This window comes from Coregonus clupeaformis, chromosome 37 (genome assembly GCF_020615455.1).
Source record: "Coregonus clupeaformis isolate EN_2021a chromosome 37, ASM2061545v1, whole genome shotgun sequence".
NCBI classification, from domain to species: Eukaryota; Metazoa; Chordata; class Actinopteri; order Salmoniformes; family Salmonidae; genus Coregonus; species Coregonus clupeaformis.
The window spans coordinates 35734558-35754907 of NC_059228.1; the positions used below are offsets into that span (position 1 = coordinate 35734558).

At 41.9% G+C, this 20350-nt stretch overlaps 1 protein-coding gene across 3 annotated transcripts in view; it reads left to right on the forward strand.

Moving 5' to 3' along the window:
* kif6 (kinesin family member 6) overlaps positions 1-20350 on the forward strand; it is a 229223-nt gene that overhangs the window by 153933 nt on the left and 54940 nt on the right. For all 3 annotated transcript variants that reach the window (XM_041848347.2, XM_041848348.2, XM_041848349.2), the window contains 2 exons: positions 7693-7795; positions 10983-11038. In XM_041848347.2, the coding sequence (XP_041704281.1) occupies positions 7693-7795; positions 10983-11038 (159 nt within the window). The remainder of the gene's footprint in view (positions 1-7692; positions 7796-10982; positions 11039-20350) is intronic.

The window sequence follows — 20350 nt, forward strand, 5'->3', positions numbered from 1 at the left end:
CATGTCTATGTACAGTTGAAGTCGGAGGTTTAAATACACCTTAGCCAAATACATTTAAACTCAGTTTTTCACAATTCCTGACATTTAATCCTAGTAAAAATTCCCTGTCTTAGGTCAGTTAGGATCACCACTTTATTTTTAAAATGTGAAATGTCAGAATAATAGTAGAGAGAATGATTTATTTCACATGTTATTTCTTTCATCACATTCCCAGTGGGTCAGAAGTTTACGTATACTCAATTAATATTTGGTAGAATTGCCTTTAAATTGTTTAACTTGGGTCAAACGTTTCGGGTAGCCTTCCATAAGCTTCCCACAATACGTTGGGTGAATTTTGGCCCATTCCTCCTGACAGAGCTGGTGTAACTGAGTCAGGTTGTAGGCCTCCTTGCTCACACACACTTTTTTAGTTCTGCCCACAAATGTTCTATAGGATTGAGGGCTTTGTGATGGCCACTCCAATACCTTGACTTTGTTGTCCTTAAGCCATTTTGCCAGAACTTTGGAAGTATGCTTGGGGTCATTGTCCATTTGGAAGACCCATTTGTGACCAATCTTTAACTTCCTGACTGATGTCTTGAGATGTTGCTTCAATATATCCACATAATTTACCTTCCTCATGATGCCATCTATTTTGTGAAGTGCAACAGTCCCTCCTGCAGCAAAGCACCCCCACAGCATGATGCTGCCACCCCCGTGCTTCACAGTTGGGATGTTGTTCTTCGGCTTGCAAACGTCCCCCTTTTTCCTCCAAACATAACGATGGCCATTATGGCCAAACGGTTCTATTTTTGTTTCATCAGACCAGAGGACATGTGTGTCCCCATGTGCAGTTGCAAACCGTAGTTTGGCTTTTTTATGGCGGTTTTGAAGCAGTGGCTTCTTCCTTTCTGAGTGGCCTTTCGGTTTATGTCGATATAGGACTAGTTTTACAGTGGATATAGATACTTTTGTACCTGTTACCTCCAGCATCTTCACAAGGTCCTTTGCTGTTGTTCTGGGATTGATTTGCACTTTTCGCACCAAAGTGTGTTCATCTCTAGGAAACAGAATGCTTCCCCTTCCTGAGTGGTATGACGGCTGCGTGGTCCCATGGTGTTTATACTTGCGTAATATTGTTTGTACAGATTAACGTGGTACCTTCAGGCGTTTGGAAATTGCTCCCAAGGATGAACCAGACTTGTGGAGGTCAAAAAAATAATAATCTGAGGTCTTGGCTGATTTCTTTTGATTTTCCCATGATGTCAAGCAAAGAGGTACTGAGTTTGAAGGTAGGCCTTGAAATACATCCACAGGTACACATCCATTTGACTCAAATTATATAAATTAGCCTATCAGAAGCTTCTAAAGCCATGACATCATTTTCTGGAATTTTCCAAGCTGTTTAAAGGTACAGTCAACTTAGTGTATGTACATTTCTGACCCACTGGAATTGTGATACAGTGAATTATAAGTGAAATCATCTGTCTGTAAACAGTTGTTGGAAAAGTAACTTGTGTCATGCACAAAGTAGATGTCCTAACCGACTTGTTTGTTAACAAGACATTTGTGGAGTGGTTGAAAAATGAGTTTTAATGGCTCCAACCTAAGTGTATGTAAACTTCCGACTTCAATTGTATATATGGCAGCAGCCTCTAAGGTGCAGGGTTGAGTAGCTGGGTGGTAGCCGGCTAGTGATGGCTATTTAACAGTCTGATGGCCTTGAGATAGAAGCTGTTTTTCAGTCTCTCGGTACCAGCTTTGATGCACCTGTATTAACCTCACCCTCTGGATGATAGCGGGGTGAACAGGCCGTGGCTCGGGTGGTTGATGTCCTTGATGATCTTTTTGGCCTTCCTGTGACATCGGGTGCGGTAGGTGTCCTGGAGGGCAGGCGGTGTGCACCCGGTGATGCGTTGGGCAGACCATACAACCATCTGGAGAGCCCTGCGGTTGCGGGCGGTGCAGTTGCCGTACCAGGCGGTGATACAGCCCGACAGAATGCTCTCAATTGTGCATCTGTAAAAGTTTCTGAGGGTCTTAGGAGCCAAGCCAAATTTCTTCAGCCTCCTGAGGTTGAAGAGGCGCTGTTGCGCCTTCTTCACTACACTGTCTGTGTGGGTGGACCATTCCAGATTGTCAGTAATGTGTACGCCGAGGAACATTAAGCTTTCCACCTTCTCCACTGCGGTCCCGTCGATGTGTATAGGGGCGTGCTCCGTCTGCTGTTTCCTGAAGTCCACGATCAGCTCCTTCATTTTGTTGACATTGAGAGAGAGGTTATTTTCCTGGCCCCACTCTGCCAGGGCCCTCACCTCCTACCTGTAGGCTGTTTCGTCATTGTTGGTAATCAGGCCTACTTCTGTTGTGTCATCTGCAAACTTGATGATTGAGTTGGAGGCGTGTGTGGCCACGCAGTCATGGGTGAACAGGGAGTACAGGAGGGGGCTGAGCACGCACCCTTGTGGGGCCCCTGTGTTGAGGATCAGCGAAGTGGAGATGTTGTTTCCTACCTTCACCACCTGGGTGCGGCCCGTCAGGAAGTCCAGGACCCAGTTGCACAGGGTGGGGTTCAGACCCAGGGCCCCGAGCTTAATGATGAGCTTGGAGGGTACTATGGTGTTGAAGGCTGAGCTATAGTCAATGAACAGTATTCTGACGTAGGTATTTGTCTTGTCCAGATGGGATAGGGCAGTGTGCAGTGTGATTGCATCGTCTGTGGATCTATTGGGGCGGTAAGTAAATTGAAGTGGGTCTAGGGTGTCTGTTAAGGTAGAGGTGATATGAACCTTAACTAGCCTCTCAAAACACTTAATGATGACAGAAGTGAGTGCTACGGGTCGATAGTCATTTAGTTCAGTTACCTTTGCTTTCTTGGGTACAGGAACAATGGTGGACATCTTGAAGCAAGTGGGGACAGCATACTGGGATAGGAAGAGATTGAATATGTCCGTAAACACTCCAGCCAGCTGGTCTGCGCATGCTCAGTGGACACGGCTAGAGATGCCGTCTGGGCCGGCAGCCTTGTGAGGTTTAACATGCTTAAATTACTTACTCACGTTGGCCATGGAGAACGAGAGCCCACAGTCCTTGGGAGCGGGCCGCGTTGGTGGCACTGTGTTATCCTCATAGCGGGCGAAGAAGGTGTTTAGCTTGTCTGGGAGCAAGACATGGCTGGTTTTCTCTTTGTAAGTGTTGATTGTCTGTAGACCCTGCCACATACGTCTCGTGTCTGAGCCGTTGAATTGCGACCACTTTGTCTCTGTACTAACGTTTTGCCTGTTTGATTGCCTTACGGAGGGAATAACTACACTGTTTGTATTCAACCATATACCCAGTCACCTTGTCATGGTTAAATGTGGTAGTTCGCGCTTTCAGTTTTGCGCGAATGCTGCCATCTATCCACGGTTTCTGGTTTGGGTAGGTTTTAATAGTCACCTTGGGAACAACATCCCCTATACACGTCCTGATGAACTCAGTCACTGTGTCCTTGTAAGCGTCAATGTTATTCATATCCCAGTCCGGAACATATCCCAGTCCGCATGATCAAAACAATCTTGAAGCATGGATTCCGATTGGTCAGACCAGCATTGAATAGACCTTAACACGGGTACTTCCTGTTTGAGTTTCTGCCTATAGAAAGGGAGAAGCAAAATGGAGTCGTGATCTGATTTGCCGAAGGGAGGGCAGGGGAGGGCCTTGTAGGCATCTCGAATGGGGGAGTAGCAGTGGTCGAGTGTTTTACCAGAGCGAGTACTACAGTCAATGTGTTGATAGAAATTCAGTAGCGTTTTTCCTATGCTTTGTTAAAATCCCCAGCTACAATAAATGCGGCCTCAGGATATGTCGTTTCCAGTTTGCATAAAGTCCAGTGTAGTTCCTTGAGGGCCGTCATGGATATCGGCTTGAGGGGGAATATAATCGGCTGTGACTATAACCGAAGAGAATTCTCTTGGGAGGTAATATGGTCGGCATTTGATTGTGAGGTATTCTAGGTCAGGTGAACAAAAGACTTGAGTTTCTGTGTGTTATCACAATCACACCTTGAGTAATTAATCATGAAGCATACACCCCTGACTTTTTATGTTTCCCCTATGAACAGGGGAACCTGATCCTAGATCAGCACTCCTACTCTTGTGACACTTGATACATACAGCCCCAGATCTCATCAAAAGAAACAAACCCAACAGGCAAAAAACCTGATGTGATGGAACAAAGATCTACATTATCCCGTAAACTCACCTCTCATCAAAGTTAACCACTGTTTGTTCTTCATTTGTTGTAAGCTGTAATTTACGGAATGTTATATCCAGTGCACATGTGTATAGTTCCATTGACAACTTAATAAACAATTTCCTACATAGTGCACAACTTTTGACCAGAGGCCTGGTCAAAAGTACTGCATTTGGAAAATGGTACAATTTAAGACACAATCATTGTCTATGCACTGTGCACCTGCGGCTTCCCGTGTCCTTACCAGAGGCAAGATCCTAAACATTTCCACGCACCTAGTAATGCAGGCCTGTTAAAAATGTCTGTTTACATATATGTTTATGTTCTCTAAACTGTGAAAGATTGGGTAATGGTCGCTTAGATTTGTGGAGGTCAGCCATATTTGCTTGTCTTACATTCATCTGGTTGAGTTTGGTGCCTTGATTGTTGGAAAAGGGTCAACTCAAGAGAAATCAATTGAAGAGCTATGTGGGACACTGGGCTGAAGGGAGTTTTAGTTTTTATTAAGCAAATATTCAACGTAGTTCAGCGCTGAAACGTGGTAATTAACTGCATTGACCATAATCCATTGCACCTCTTTTTTCCGGCTCAGGCAGAGATGGATACACTTTTACGCCTGCTATGTTAGGTTAGATTCACACAGACCGCATAGACCGCATGAGAGAGATATGTACACAACACAACAACTAGAGAGAGGGATAGAGACAGCTTGTGAAAGTCTTTCTCATCATCTTTGAAGAACTAGTAAAATGATTTCGTCAGACAGCTCTGCAACTAGCCTAGCTAAATAGTATGACTAAAGTGGCGAGTGGCGCAGTGGTCTAAGGCACTGCATCGCAGTGCTAGCTGTGCCACTAGAGATCCTGGTTCGATTCCAGGCTCTGTCGTAGCCGGCCGTGACCGGGAGACCCATGGGGCGGCGCACAATTGGCCCAGCGTCGTCCAGGGTAGGGGAGGGAATGGCCGGCAGGGATGTAGCTCAGTTGGTAGAGCATGGCGTTTGCAACGCCAGGGTTGTGGGTTCAATTCCCACGGGGGACCAGTATGAAAAAAATTAAAATAATGTATGCACTCACTAACTGTAAGTCGCTCTGGATAAGAGCGTCTGCTAAATGACTTAAATGTAAAATGTAAAGAAAGAACAATATGGGGAGGACAGAGATAACGTTGTATGGCTGTTTGGCTGCTACTGCCTAAGCAGAGATGAGATGAGATGATGACTTTAAGGAATGGAAAAGAAAAAAGTCACCAAATTAAAACCTAGTAATATACAAAACTGAAATATTTTATTTCATAGTAATTTCCTAGTTTTCTATAGATGTCTACCCATTGTGGACATGACAGCGACAATGGAATATGTTTTGGCAATTGAATGTTCACTATTTTTGGCTTCAAATGCTTGTCCGTTATAGCCTAGTTCGTTAGATTGCCTGCCCCATATTTGCTAAATATATTGAACATGTTTGCAGTCCACATTGTTCTAATTGCATTGCTTCAATATGGAAATACATTGTTAAAGATCACACTGATATCGGGGCTAGGCCTTCTGTAAATTGCAGTCTGGACATGGACATGCCAAACATAGTCAATAAGCAAGATTAAATTCACTAGGCTATTGACAAGGCCTAAAAAGATGGTGTATAATTCTAATAAAAACTGTTTTTAAATAGGCTATGTCTAATTACAGTTACAGGCACCATAGTTGCTCCCCATGGGCGTATAATACAGACAAGGCAACTTAGACTATTGAGGGTTTTACACACATCCGATATAAAGAGGAAAGGGGAATGTCCACTCACTGTTATTCTGCTCGCAAATGCATGTTTTATACACATCATGGAACCATCTTACAGATCATAGCGAAATTGCATTGCATTCTCACCATAAACCCAATGATGGTGAATCTTTTTAATAAGTTTGGTTTCTAATCAAATAAAATAAAAAAATAAAAAACAATCAATCTGTTTTTTAAACCAACAACAATATTTCTAAATAGGATTGGGTCAGAAACATGATATCATAAATTGTTTCTCTCGTTTATGGCACTTTGTGCATACGTAGACCTAAATGTCTTTACGCATAACATTCACACGTCTACAAAATTCTAGGCTCCTGTCAACTGTGTCGTTGCCTATGTGCGAGGGAGATAAAAAAATATGACTGAATAGTTTTAGAGGTGTGTCTCTTTGGTCATCTGACTAGGGGCACGCTTTGAAAACTGGAATGGATAGCCTACTCAAGCAAGCAAAATGGTAGATATGTGAATTGTGAATAATGAAAAAGCATTAGGGCAAAAGCCTCAAATATTTCAAAGCATTCTCAGTAAACCATTTAAAACCCCTTTATTCATGGGTTACTTTTGTCTAATGACCAGGATATTAATTAAGGGGAGGATAGGCTATGCTTTTAATACAATTAAAAGAAATGGGGGAAACCAATTGTTGTTTTATGTTTCTAAAAATGCGCACTGTACCTCATGGCTGGATAGGCTGCACTTCCGCTCTCAAAATCCATGCCATTATCAACTGTGTTTACCGTTAAAACTTCCCATTAGCGCTGCATGAAATTGTTACTTTTGCGGTTGTTTCTAAGGACACACCTTAAATATTGCCACCCCTTCCACCTCAGCGCAAACAAGCTGATGTTAGACAGGTAAATTGTCGAACCTGGCGTTAGGACTGGAAAATGCCAGTGCGCCAAGTTTTTACATGACTAACGTGCATTTGACACTTGCGCCGCCTCAGTGCCGATAAAAGGCTGTGCGGTATGATGTATGATGTAGTGCACATAAAAATACCTTTTGTGTTTACATTTCCATATACCGAATAAAATATACAAGTTAAATGGGTTTCAATCGCATTTTCAACTCTACTGATGGTGTTCTCACAAACAAATGTGCGTTATATAGCGAGTGTGCCCACTCTGGTATGGGCACGTGTGCTCTAGCCAACAGCAACAGCTCGCAGATACTGTATAGTCTACATGAGATTATTATGGACAAAAGAGCAAGTTTATTTTTATTTGTCAAACGGGCAGCCAAGCATCAATGATCATGTCACCAGAATAAGACCCTTGATATTTTTGGGAAAAGAACATGAAGCTCATCAATCTGCATGCTTTCCCGACAAGTTGTAGTGGGAGGACCACACATATCATCGCCTGACCTCAACTTTACTTCGATATGATTGTTATTATATCAATATTTGCGCATAAAAGCATTTCCACTGACATTTCTCGCATAATGAATTTTACAGACACAAAAAGATCCAACGTTGTATTTGGTTTTGTCAACATTTGGTAAGTTTACCGACAAATGTTCTGTTTCCATCAAGCCTGTCGTGAAATGTTTTATACAAGATATACTTTACTCGCATTAAAAAGGTTGGATGGAAACCTGGTTAGTGACTATGACTGCCATGTGGGTATACTGTATAAAAAAATTGGGCATTCATGGTTCTCTCTCCCTGCGTTCTTCTTCAGGGTCCGAGCTGTCGATGGGCAAACAGGAGGCTTTTGAGATCTTCAGGAGAGACCACAAAGACCGGCTGACAATCGAGGACAACAAGGCCCTGCTCAAACAGAGGTCAGAGGGCAAGGGGAGGCCTTGTTGGGAACTTGAAATCCAGTTTACCAGCTGTTCCTAGTTTTTAATCTGAAAGTTTGCTACGGTCGACTCCTGATAAACCGTGAAAATAGATTGATTGCACTTGAACAGACTTTAAACTTATCCTATGTGCATAGAAATTGATAGTAACTTGATTTATCCTCTTATGAACTGAGTTGTACCTCTGTGAAACGTGTGAAATGTTTTGAGTGTACCAGGACAATAGTAACCAAACTAATTTACAGAATGTTGCTGGGTAGCGGGCTCAAGGACAATTTAGATCTGCACAACAAGAGAGCAATATACTTTTGGAGATGTTTTACTGTCTGTCCACTCTGTTTGGAGACATTGAAAGGCGTCCTGTAGCTCAGTTGGTAGAGCATGGCGTTTGCAATGCCAGGTTTGTGGGTTTGATTCCCACGGGGGGCCAGTATGAAAAATGTATGCACTCACTAACTTTAAGTCACTCTGGATAAGAGTGTCTGCTAAAATGACTAAAATGTTTTTTTTAAATTGTGGGTCAGGATAAACTCCCCTCCATATGTATTTTGCCAGTGAAGCTAACATGTTTATTTTGGCTCTATACTCTAGCATTTTATATTTGAGATGTTTCATATTAGGTGATAGTACCGAATTTCACCTTTTATTTAAGGGTATTTTCATACATATTTGTTTTACCATTTAGAAATGAAAGCACTTTATGTATCTTGTCCCTCCATTAGAAGAAGTCCTAAGTGTTTGGACAAATTCACTTATAGTGTATCAGAGTAGCCAAAATTGTAGTATTTGGTCCCAGGGTTCATGCACACAATGACTACATCAAGCTTGTGACTCGACAAACGTGTTGGATGCATTTGTACTTTTGTTTTGGTTGTGATTTGGAGTATGTTTGGCCAAATAACAACTGAATGGTGAATAATGCCATTTTGGAGTCACTTTTATTGTAAGTAAAAATAGAAGATGTTTCTGAGCACTTCTATATTTATGTGGATGCTACCATGATTATGGATAAGCATGAATTAATTTGGCATATTACTGAGTGAGAAGCATACTACTCTCCCCTGTTATTGGTAATGGTCAGAGGTTAGCATCTTTTGTTGTAGCCTCTGAACGGCATCTCACTCATTATTATTCATGATTCAGTCATGATTTTTGTTAAACATGACATTATCAGGATTAGGCTTGGGCGGTTTTCAGATTGTCATACCTTCATACAGACCTTGTGCCATCCTGGCATATTCGGTAATACCAGCACTGAAGACAAGGGGCGCTACTTTCAAACCCCACTGAGCCTCTGTAATCTGAAGGTTAGCAAATGCTAACAATTACATGTAAAATCTCATAGTGAATGCAAGCTAAATGCTAATGAGCGCTTACGAACATTTTATATAGTCTCTGACATAAACTATTTGTAGAACAGATATCCCAGCTCACAAAGTTATACAAGTAACTAAAAAATTCTACTCACAGTTTGCTGCACACACAAAACAAATATTAGACAGCAAGGCTCTTTATCCAGGAGGGGATTGTCTGCTGTTACCAAGAGGCTTGATTTTGCAAGAAGCTAACCACTTAGCTATATAACTAGTTACTGCAGAGCATTTAGCGCATTTTAGACAGTTAACTTAATAAATATAATATATCTAGCTGGCAAAAATGTAGTTGTGAATTCCATATTCTAACTAGATCACCAGACGCGTGCTTCACAACATTGAGTGACTTATAAGGCTCCGGTCTCTTGTTGTTGTGTGCTTGTAAAAACGAATGTGACTGTGGACTACCGGTAAGCCTCGTAATGTAAAATAATGTGACAGGTGAAATGAAGAACGCTATCTGCTTTATCTCCTAAGTGTTGCACAATTTCACTGCAGGTATTTACTTCAAAAGTAGCTACAATTATTCAAATGTAATAAAAACTGAATTGGTATTGAAAAACCCTCTCGTAGCTATTTCCAAATACCCCGGTATACGGTATATACGGTATACCGCCCAAGCCTAATCAGGATTAATTTAGAAGATTTCAGAAACATCTTATCTACTCACTTAGAAAGAAAATTACTCCAGTCATTATTCACCATTCAGTTACTATTGGACAAAACATAACCCAAAACACAACCAAAACAAACGGCAAATGTCATTGCGTGTTAGGAATATAAGACCGAATACTAACCTTTCGACTACTTTGTTACACTATAAGTGAATTTGTCCAAATACTTGTGACTTCTTCACATGGGGGGGACTAGATACATGAAATGCTTTCATTTCTAAACAGTAAAACAGATACAGTATGTATGGAAATACATAATATAGGGGACATTCTGTACTATCGCCTCAAATGAAACATTTGATCTCAAGTCCAAATTTCTGCATAGAGACAAATTTTAACGTTTTGCTTCACTGTCTAAATACATATGAAGGGGAGTGTACATGAGTTCACTCATCTTGTTGATAGACAAGGACACTCAATAGTAGGCCTATACCACCCCAACGGCATATCTTTTAGTTTTTCATTTTCTCTCCTCGCCGATCCCCCTTTTCCGGTACAGACATGAATTGAAGGGGAACGGAGCCCTATGAAATGTGATGGTAATGGCTTTCTGTGTCACTCCCTTCACAAGCCCATACTCTCACATATAATCACACACACACATTTGTTTTACTATCCTTGTGGGGACCAAACAATTGATTCCCATTCAAAATCCTATTTTCCCTAACCCCTAACACTAAACCTAACTCTTAACCTAAGCCTAACTTTAACCCCAAACCTAACCTTAACCTCAAACCCCAACTCCTAAACCCTAACCCTAATTGTAACCCTAACCCAAACCTAACCCCTAAGCCTAAAATAGCATTGTTCCTTGTAGGGACCGGCGAAATGTCCTCACTTTGTTTTACTATCCTTGTGAGGACTTCTGGTCCCCACAAGGATAGTAAAACCAAAAACACACACACACAACTCAAATCTCACCCTTAAAGGAATAGTTTGGGATTTTGGCAATGAAGCCCTTTAACTATTTCCACGAGTTCATCTGACTCTGGAGATATAGATAGAGGGCTTCATTGCCAAAATCATGAACTATCTCTTTAACCTGACGTGGCCCATGTAGAGAGAGAAACAGGGTTTTGCAGAAGATTGTTGCCCACTGATTTCCGTGTTTCTGTGCAGGTTTGCTGAGGCTAAAGCATACGGGGAGGAGGTGAACGAAGCCAGAAACGGAGTCAGTAAGTCACATACTAGCACCATATACTAGTACAACCTTATAGCCACTCATTACGATATTGCTCTTGTAAGACATGATTCACCGCATAAAAATTCAATTTGTAAGTACAATATACAAAAGTATGGACACCCCTTCAAATTAAAGGATTTGGCTATTTCAGCCACACCCGTTGCTGACAGGTGTATAAAATTGAGCACACAGCCATGCAATCGCCATAGACAAACATTGGCAGTAGAATGGCCTTACTAAAGAGCTCAGTGACTTTCAACGTGGCACCATCATAGGATGCCACCTTTTCAACAAGTCAGTTCGTCAAATTTCTGCCCTGCTAGAGCTGCTCCGGACAACTGTAAGTGCTGTTATTGTGAAGTGGAAACGTCTAGGAGCAACAACGGCTCCGCCACGAAGTGGTAGGCCACACAAGCTCACAGAACGGGACCGCAGAGTGCTGAAGCGCGTAAAAATTGTCTGTCCTCGGTTGCAACACTCACTACCGAGTTCCAAACTGCCTCTGAAAGCAACGTCAGCACAATAACTGTTCTTTGGGAGCTTCATGAAATGGGTTTCGATGGCCGAGCAGCTGCACACAAGCCTAAGATCACCATGCGCAATGCCAAGCGTCGGCTGGAGTGGTGTAAAGCTGGCTGCCATTGGACTCTGGAGCAGTGGAAACACGTTCTCTGGAGTGATGAATCAATCACGCTTCACCATCTGACAGTCTGATGGACGAATCTGGGTTTGGCGGATGACAGGAGAACGCTACCTGCCCCAATGCATAGTGCCAACTGTAAAGTTTGGTAGAGGAGGAATAATGGTTTGGGGCTGTTTTTCATGGTTTGGGCTAGGCCCCTTAGTTCCAGTGAAGGGAAATATTAATGCTACAGCATACAATGACATTCTAGACGATTCTGGGCTTCCAACTTTGTGGCAACAGTTTGGGGAAGGCCCTTTCCTGTTTCAGCATGACAATGCCCCCGTTCACAAAGCAAGATCCATACAGAAATGGTTTGTCGAGATCGGTGTGGAAGAACTTGACTGGCCTGCACAGAGCCCTGACCACAACCCCATCGAACACCTTTGGGATGAATTGGAATGCCGACTGCGAGCCTGGCCTAATCGCCCAACATCAGTGCCCGACCTCACTAAAGCTCTTGTGGCTGAATGGAAGCAAGTCCCCGCAACAATGTTCCAACATCTAGTGGAAAGCCTTCCAGAAGAATGGAGGCTGTTATAGCAGCAAAGGGGGGGGGGACCAGCTCCATATTAATGACCAGGATTTTGGAGTTAGATGTTTGAAGAAAAGGTGTCCACATACTTTAGCTCATGTAGTGTATTTGCTCTGATTTCATGCTCTTACTTCCATTTTGGACTATAGCATTTTTACATAGCACTGTTATGCTATTTATGATACCCAAGTGCATCCTCACTCGCACGCTAATAGTACTGTTTTATTGGTAGAAAGACCTTCTGTGGTGTGTGTACAGTGCCTTTGGAAAGTATTCAGACCTCTTGACTTTTTCCACATTTTGTTACGTTACAGCCTTATTCTAAAATTGATTAAATTGTTTTTTTACCCCTCAACAATCTACACACAATACACCATAACGACAAAACAAAAACAGAGATGTTCGATCGGGTTCAAGTCCAGGCTCTGGCTGGGCCACTCAAGGACATTCAGGGACTTGTCCCGAAGCCACTCCTGCATTGTCTTGGCTGTGTGCTTAGGGTCGTTATCCTGTTGGAAGGTGAACCTTCGTCCCCAGTCTGAGGACCTGAGCGCTCTGGAGCAGGTTTTCATCAAGGATCTCTCTGTTCTTTGTTCCGTTCGTCTTTGCCTCGATCCTGACTAGTCTCCCAGTCCCTGCCGCTGAAAAACATCCCCACAGCATGATGCTGCCACCACCATGCTTCACCGTAGGGATGGTGCCAGGTTTCCTCCAGACGTGACGCTTGGCATTCAGGCCAAAGAGTTTAATCTTGGTTTCATCAGACCAGAGAATCTTGTTTCTAATGGTCTGAGAGTCGTCAGATGCCTTTTGGCAAACTCCAAGCAGGCAGTCAAAATCAAATGAAATGAAATTGTATTTACAGTGAAATGCTTACTTACTTGCCCTTAACCAACAATGCAGTTTTAAGAAAAATAAGTGATAAGTAAAAATAATAATAATGAAAGAGCAGCAGTAAAATAACAGTAGCGACGCTATATACAGGGGGTACAGAGTCAATGTGCGGGGGTACAGGTTAGTCGAGGTAATTAATAAATATGTACATGTGGGTAGAGGTAAAGTGACTATGCATAGATAATAAACAGAGGGTAGCAACAGCGTAAAAAGAGGGGGTGGGGGGCAATGCAAATAGTCCGGGTAGCCATTTCATTAGCTGTTCAGGAGTCTTATGGCTTGGGGGTAGAAGCTGTTAAGAAGCCTTTTGGACCTAGACTTGGCGCTCCTGTACCGCTTGCTGTGCGGTAGCAGAGAGAACAGTCCATGACTAGGGTGGCTGGAGTCTTTGGCAATTTTTAGGGCCTTCCTCTGACACCGCCTGGTATAGAGGTCCTGGATGGCAGGAAGCTTGGCTCAAGTGATGTACTGGGCCATACGCACTACCCTCTGTAGTGCCTTGCGGTCGGATGCCGAGCAGTTGCCATACCAGGCAGTGATGCAACCAGTCAGGATGCTCTCGATGGTGCAGCTGTAGAACCTTTTGAAGATCTGAGGACCCATGCCAAATATTTTCATTCTCCTGAGGGGGAATAGGCTTTGTGCCCTCTTCATGACTGTATTGGTGTGTTTGGACCATGATAGTTTGTTGGTGATGTGGACACCAAGGAACTTGAAGCTTGAAGCTCTCAACCTGCTCCACTGCGATGATGGTTGTCCTTCTGAAAGGTTCTCCCTTCTCCACAGAGGAATTCTAGAGCTCTGTCAGAGTGACCATTGGGTTCTTGGTCACCTCCCTGACCAAGGCCCTTCTCCCCCGATTGCTCAGTTTGGCCGGGCGGCCAGCTCTAGGAAGAGTCTTGGTGGTTCCAAACTTCTTCCATTTAAGAATGTTCTTGGGGACCTTCAATGCTGCAGACATGTTTTAGTACCCTTCCCCAGATCTGTGCCTCGACACAATGCTGTCTCGGAACTCTACGGACAATTCCTTCGACCTCATGGCTTGATTTTTGCTCTGACATGCACTGTCAACTGTGGGACCTTATAGACAGGTGTGTGCCTTTCCAAATCATATCCAATCAATTGAATTTAGCACAGGTGGACTCCGATCAAGTTGTAGCATCATCTCAAGGATGATTAATGGAAACAGGATGCACCTGAGCTCAATTTCGAATCTCATAGCAAAAGGTCTGAATACTTATGTAAATAAGGTATTTCTGTTTTAATTTTGAATAAATTTGCAAAAATTTATGAAAAACTGTTTTTGCTTTGTCATTATGGGATATTGTGTGTAGATTTATGAGGAACAATTTTTATTTAATCTATTTTAAAATAAGGCTGTAACGTAACAAAATGTGGAAAAAGTCAAAGGGTCTGAAAACTTTCTGAAGGCACTGTGTGCTTGTGTGTGTGTGTTTGTGCGTCTGTGTCTGTGCAAGTGTGTGTGTGTGTGTGTGATTGCTGCCATGCATGTGTCTGTGAGAGGAAGTGAGAGAGTGTGGACTACGCTGCCTCTACAACATATCCAGGGGTTGATGGTTCAGAGTGCTTATAAATTGCGAGCTGGAAATGGGTTTACAGTCAGGAACTGAAAAGACATAAAACTCGTTGTGTTTTATTGTCACCACTACCGTCATTATCATAATTATCCTAATAGTAGACATGTCCCTGATGCAGGCTCCGTGTAACACTGTTTATTTACCTTTACATGAACTTTCCTGGAAACCCAAAGACACTATCCATGCTGCATCCCAAAAAGCACCCTATTCCCTATATAGTGAACTACTTTTGACCAGAGCACTATGGGCCCCGGTTAAAAGTAGTGCACTATTTAGGGTATAGGGTGCCATTTGGGACGCAGCCTATGATTCCTAACGGTGAACAGAAACGGATCTGCTTTGTGGGCCCTGTTTCCCCGAAGCGTCCAAGTGTCGCTCAGCACATTCCAGAACTTTTCCAGGACTGGTGGGAAAGGGAGGTTGGGGGGTTCTGACTTCCTCCTCTTCCGGGCCCGCGCGCTTTACTGGCTACGCTGAAGGCTGTTTTATGAGAGCTCGGATAAGCACGCCCCTGCCTTCTCTGGGTTATGTCCCTGACAGGTAGGCTTCGGGTGCCAGAAAGGGCCCTGGCATGTTCCCCACTTGTTAATATCCATTAAACACATTGTGTTTTCATTTTTTAAACATAGAGTTTTTTTTCTGAGGACCCAAATGGTCCTTAGCTGCACCAGATGCCAGACACATGCAGGGTCCGGCATCTGGTGCCATGGAATCCACCCCAAGTTTTTAGAGCGCTTTTCTTTCCGTAATCCCTCGGAAAAGGATAACCTCAAACTTGTTCAAACAGCCACTTTTGTCACAATATAAAACCTAAAACTTACTATGTAGTCTAAAATGTGTACACACAACCCTGTTCTAGAATGTTGGACCATTGGCTTTCATATTCTTCAGATTCGAAACTTTTCCTAAACTATTTCTATACCTGTCACCTCATTCAGTTCAGTGAAGGCGTTAATGTGGAGCCATGTTGGTTGGATATTTTTGGATGGTGCACCGTCAAACTGCACCAACCCCTGGAGGATGGCCACAGCCACCTAGACGGACTATTGTGGCTCGGCAGCTATGGCTGTGTAGGGTGAAGTTGCACCTAAACACTGATCTTGGATCAGGTTTGCATTTTCTCCACTAAGGGTTAAGATTAGGATTGGGGGGGGGGGGAGCTGATCTTAGATCTGTACCTAGGGGAAACTTCACCCAGGAGCGAATTGGCAATGAGTTTGGAGTGATGACAGGAAATTAATGGGATGCCGAGTTTCAGCACCAGCAACATCCTCTTCTCCGGTATCAATGCAGTGTGACTGCCTCACATTTACAGTGCCTTCAGAAAGTATTCACACCCCTTGACTATTTCAACATGTTGTTGTGTTACAAAGTGGGATTAATGTCAAAGTGGAAGAAAAATCCTAACATTTGTAAGAAATACGAAAAAATGAAAAATAAAACACTAATATATCTTGATTAGATAAGTATTCAGCCCCCTGAGTCAATCCATGTTAGAATTCACTTTTGGCCTCATGGTGAAATCCCTGAGCGGTTTCCTTCCTCTCCTGCAACTGAGATAAGAAGGACACCTGTATCTTTGTAGTGATTGGGTGTATTGATACACCATCCAAAGTGTAAATAATAACTTGACCATGCTCAAAGGGATATTCAATGTCTGCTTTTTTTTTTTTTTTTTTACCTACAGTATCTACCAATAGGTACCCTTCTTTGCAAGGCATTGGAAAACCTCCCTGGTCTTTGTGGTTGAATCTGTGTTTGAAATTCACTGCTCGACTGAGGGACCTTACAGATAACTGTATGTGTGGGGTGTAGAGATAAGGTAGTCATTCAAAAATCATGTTAAACACTATTATTGCACACAGAGTCCATGCAACTTATTATGTGACTTGTGAAGCAAATTTTTACTCCTGAATTTATCTAGGCTTGCCATAACAAAGGGTTGAATACTTATTGACTAGTGGTGAGCAATTATTGCTCTTTGAGGTCGTTTTGGTTCAATTATTAAAAAATAATCACGGTTTTCCATTTCGATAATTTTTTTAGACATTAAATGCACTATGCATTATGTGGGTTGAATGCTGTTACAACACAGAATAATAATATAATAATATAATATGCCATTTAGCAAACAATTAATAAACGTCCCATGATGTTAGTGACTTCCCATTAATGCGTATCACTTATTAACCATCATTTATTCACATTACTTTACTTTAATAAAATATTTGTTTTATTTGATTACTTTATTTCATTCCAAGTCATCATCTCATATAGAGCAGCTGCCTATGCTGTCAAAAAAATGACTATTTTAGTAGTTCTTCAAAGTAAATAAGGCATACTTTTATGACTGCTGAATACCGACTATCAGTCACTTATATCATGTATTTTCAGGCTTGCGAATCAAATGCTTTCTATCCCTCTCGATCATGCGTTCTCTCAGTCTCCAGACAAGTTTAAGCGGGCGCAGAATGGATTATGGTCATTGTAGTTAATTACCACATTTTCTGCACTGAACTATGTAGAATATTGGCCTGTTGGAAACTACAACTCCCTACTACATGGCACAGTTCAGGCTTGGTCGGATTTATCTCTACAGAAACTGCACATCGAGCTCACAGAAGAAAACAGAACAAAACGGAATTCAAATAATTGAACCGACGTCAGTCAATTAGTTGTTTAAAAAATGAAGAATAACCGACACTATTATTGACTCGACATTTCAGCTTTTCATTTTCAATTAATTTGTAAAAACTTCCAAAAACAAAATTCTACTTTGACATTATGTGTGTAGGCCAGTGACACACAATCTCAATGTATTCTATTTTAAATGCAGGCTGTAACAAAACACAATTTGGAAAAAGTCAAGGGGTGTGAATACTTTCTGAAAGCACTGTAAAAAGTTGTAAAAAATCATGTCAAGAATCAGCCGTGACAAAAAAATGTTTTACCATGTGCTCTTTGATATGGCTAGTAGCATAGGATTTTGTATCTCTCTTATTTACTAATTGTGTCATTCTACCAATAGAGCGCCTTTTGGGTAAGGGTAATTTTGTAAAAGAAAAAAAAAATCACCTCATAACATTCTGTCATAGAGCACATGTTCAACTTCATTAAATAAAACATGTTTTCCCAATCTCAAGAGGTTAAATTCAGAAAAATTACTATAAAAGTGCCAATTAAAAAGACAGAGTTGACGATTTCACCTTAAATCAGCCATAACTCCCCTTGTGACAGGTGGAATGGAAGCTTGTTGTGTTCAACAGGGAGGGGCAATTGAATGCAAGCTTAACACAAAATGTTTACTTGTTAAAAAATGTCTAGCCTATCTATGCGAAAACGGGTTAACGTGTTATACCCGATGTGCTCAGTTTTCCAACACAAAACACCAGAAAATTCAAGTGCAAGTACTGGTTCAATCATTTATTTTTAATTTTTATTATTAGTATTTTTTGACATGGGACATGCAAAATATTGGGATTAATAACTTATTTCAATGAAAACTCACTGATATTGGAATTTTTAAAGGTAAACTGCCCCTTAGAACCAACTTCTATGGTTTTAAACGGCCTATGTGGCATCAATATGATTGAGTAACATTAATTCTAGTGTCAAAATTGACTACAAAGTATAAATAGGATAATTTTGGCCCTAAAGTCAGTTTTGTACAAAACTGAGTTTTGTAAGTGAGTTCGTCACGACTTACTGGAGGGTTGGGTATGAATTACGATCATGCCCACTTGCCCAGTGCCCACTAACATGATGAAAGCAGCTGTGCTGATTGCACTCTTTCAGCTGCGCGCGCTCTATCCAATCAAAGCAGCCAGAACCGCCAGACAGTGAGACAGACCTGCCCATTACGCATCGCCTCAGAATTGTTTACATAAGACAACACGTCGCCAATGTTATGTTGATATAACCCTTGGCCCTAAGCCCTTGATGGAGTGGCCACTTGCTGATGTGTTTGATAGTGTCAATCACTCGAGTCTGCCACTTTTTTGGGCAAAGGGGAAATTAAGACCATCAGAGCGCGCTTGTATGTTTACTGCAACTTGTCAATATTCCAAAACTCATTTGCAAGCATCTTGTGTCCCCCCGCGATCTGTTTTGTAACATGATTCCCTATGAAACACTGCCAGACAGATGCACGCTCAGTTAATATATAGTGAGAAAGTGACTTGATTAGCTGATTGTGGCCTGGCTGCTCAATGTACCTGCTAGCTACTACTTGCTAGCTTCATTGACAAAATACAGAGTTGGAACGCTCTAACCGCTAGGCTACTTGCCGCCCCAGTTGTAGACATTAACCAGGTTTCCATCCAACCTTTTTATGCTCTTAAAGTACATTTTGGATAAAACAAATGTTATGACAGGCCCGATGGAAAGATAAAATGTGTCGGTAAACTTTCCAAATGTCAACAAAACAAAATACGCTAGACATGGTGGAATCTTTTTGTGTCAGTAAAATGTATTATTCAAGAAATGTCAGTGGAAACGCTTTTATGCGCAAATGTAGATATAATAACATCATATCGAAGTGAAATTGGAGTGTGGTCCTCCCACTACGACTCGGGAATCCATGCAGTTTATTAGGCTACAGATGAAATAAGTTATGATGAACTTCACAGGGCGGTGAAAGTGCCAGGTGATGAGCTTGATGCTCCTTTCCAGTAAATATCGAGGCTCTTATTCTGGTGACATGATCATCGATGCTTGGCTGCCATTTGACAAATAAAAATAATGTTCCTCTTTTGTCCATAATAATCTCATAATCTACACTATACCAACACTATCTGTGAGCTGTTGGCTAGAGTGCATGTGCCAATACCAGAGGGGGCACACTCGCTATATAACTCAGTATAGTTGAAAATGCGATGGAAACCCATTTAACTTGTATTTTTTATGGGTACATGGGAATTTAGCAGCAAAAGGTATATTTATGTGCACTACATCATCACTGACATCCTTTTATCCTCAACAAGTCAATTTGATGGAAACACATCTCTGGTGGGAAAATGTGCATGTTGGTTTTATGTGGATTTGAGCATATTCGCATGAAAATCTGTCGCCAATTGGATGGATAACCTAGGTAGTGTAGACATGTTATTGTTCTCAGAAATCAGTCCTGAGCGTGCAGCCTGACTTTCCCAACCTGATTGACTGTATGCGGTGCACTGACTAGTTTTTCATGCATTTTAATTATTTATTGAGAAATACTGCTCTACTAAGACCTCGGCAAAAACGTCTAAATTAATTACATATTTCTTGATTTATCTTTGATTAATTCTGACTATTTTAAGGAAGCGACTATTTTGAGGTAGTTGCTGTGTTGTTGCTATGGTGACTCAGGAGGGACAAACGACAGTACCTGCCAGTGTACGATATGCAAACATAACATACCCACATAAACCACAACCTCGTTTGCCTTCAGTCATGGCCGCTAGCATTTCTGAAAGAGCAATCTTCAAAACGAGGCCAAATCAGGAACTGCAGTCGCCCTTTAACATGGTTTAGTTCAGTTAGAGCATAGATGTGATCCAACTGTTAAATTGAGTTTACACACATAATGTCTGAAAGTAACTGTCCATTGTTTCC